Below are 1,689 nucleotides of genomic sequence, written 5' to 3' on the forward strand. Positions count from 1 at the left end.
TTTTTTTTTTTTTTTTTTTTTTTTTTTTTTTTTTTTTTTTTTTTTTTTTTTTTTTTTTTTTTTTTTTTTTTTTTTTTTAAATTTATTTTTTAAATAGGTGTGGAACTGGAAAAATGAATATGGGGGCACAATACTGAAACAACTTCGACGCTTGGGTGCATCTCTCGACTGGTCCCGTGAGGTAACATCTTATATGTCCAGTAAACCAGCGTGGGGATTGTCTATAGTTAATAAATCCCTAGACCTGCCTCAATTTTCTTCATTTCCTTACTGCTTTTACTGATGCAGTGCTTTACCATGGATGAAAAACGTTCGAAAGCTGTCACTGAAGCATTTGTTAGGCTATCCAACGAATCTCTTATCTACAGGTAAGCATCTTCTCTTATTTGAGATTAGTGCATAGTATTTGTTTGCACTATTACAATATTACTGCTATTTGAGAGGGGTTAAAGTTCAATTATAGGGATATAATTGATATATTCATATTTGGTACTGAAATGATTATTGTGCCCACAAATTTGGGTTTACTCCATCTTTCCCTAATGAACTTGCATTATTGAAAGCGAAATGAATATAAGGTTGCGTTTACTTCAATTCTCCAAGTTTGATTTGCCATTCTCTGTTTTCCAAATTGGACAAATGCACAAGTAAATATTTCTATGTTTTCCTCTCTCTCTCTTGAAAAATGGAGAATTTCTTCAGTTAGTAAATCCATCCTAAGTCTTTTTATAGGTATACATATTAATGCTTTTTGAAAAATAACAGTCTTGTACTCTCATTTGCCATTATCTAATTGAATTTTCATCTCATTTGACTGCCTTCATTTTTCAAGGGTTTTTTTTTAATAAATATATATCTTCAATAACTATTTACTATCTTTGACAAAAGGGCTCCACGTATGGTGCATTGGGATTGTGTCTTGCGCACTGCAATATCTGATATTGAGGTTTGTCTGTCCCACTGAGCTTTAGATGGGTGTTCAGAGATAGAATTTTAATGAGTTTTCTTTGTATTTGTAGGTTGATTATATAGATGTTAAAGAGAGAACATTGCTTAAGGTTCCTGGATATGAAGAACCTGTGGAATTTGGAGTTCTTATTTCATTTGCTTATCCTCTAGAAGGAGGGCTTGGTGAGATTGTTGTGGCCACCACTAGGATTGAAACAATGCTTGGTGATACAGCAATTGCCATCCATCCTGAAGACCCAAGATACAGCCATCTTCATGGGAAATTTGCTATTCATCCATTTAATGGAAGAAAGCTTCCAATAGTTTGTGATGAAATCCTTGTAGATATGAACTTTGGGACTGGTGCTGTTAAGGTGAGTCTTACCTTTGTACTATGTGATAGTATGGACTGATTCCTTGTCATCCACTATATACTTCAAATCTTCAACATTGATTAAGTGCCTCTAACCATCTATGTAGATAACTCCAGCGCATGATCCAAATGATTTTGAGGTTGGGAAGCGTCACAATCTTGAGCTCATTAGCATTTTAACTGATGATGGGAAAATAAATAGCAATGGTGGTCCAGATTTTGAAGGGATGCCTCGTTTTAAAGCACGTGTGGCTGTGATTGAAGCATTAAAAGCAAAGGTATCCCCTGCCATATCCAAATTAGTTATGTTGTGAGATTGCGCTATTTTTTTTTTTTTTTTTTTTTTTTTTTTTTTTTTTTTTTTAAAT

At 33.6% G+C, this 1,689-nt stretch overlaps 1 protein-coding gene across 1 annotated transcript in view; it reads left to right on the plus strand.

Moving 5' to 3' along the window:
- LOC116015702 (valine--tRNA ligase, mitochondrial 1-like) overlaps window positions 1-1,689 on the plus strand; it is an 8,978-nt gene that overhangs the window by 3,099 nt on the left and 4,190 nt on the right. Inside the window, exons 10-14 of the mRNA XM_031255869.1 lie at window positions 98-181; window positions 289-368; window positions 889-946; window positions 1,020-1,322; window positions 1,429-1,599. Coding sequence (XP_031111729.1) covers window positions 98-181; window positions 289-368; window positions 889-946; window positions 1,020-1,322; window positions 1,429-1,599 — 696 coding nt within the window. The remainder of the gene's footprint in view (window positions 1-97; window positions 182-288; window positions 369-888; window positions 947-1,019; window positions 1,323-1,428; window positions 1,600-1,689) is intronic.

This window comes from Ipomoea triloba, chromosome 4 (assembly GCF_003576645.1).
Source record: "Ipomoea triloba cultivar NCNSP0323 chromosome 4, ASM357664v1".
Classification (NCBI taxonomy): Eukaryota; Viridiplantae; Streptophyta; class Magnoliopsida; order Solanales; family Convolvulaceae; genus Ipomoea; species Ipomoea triloba.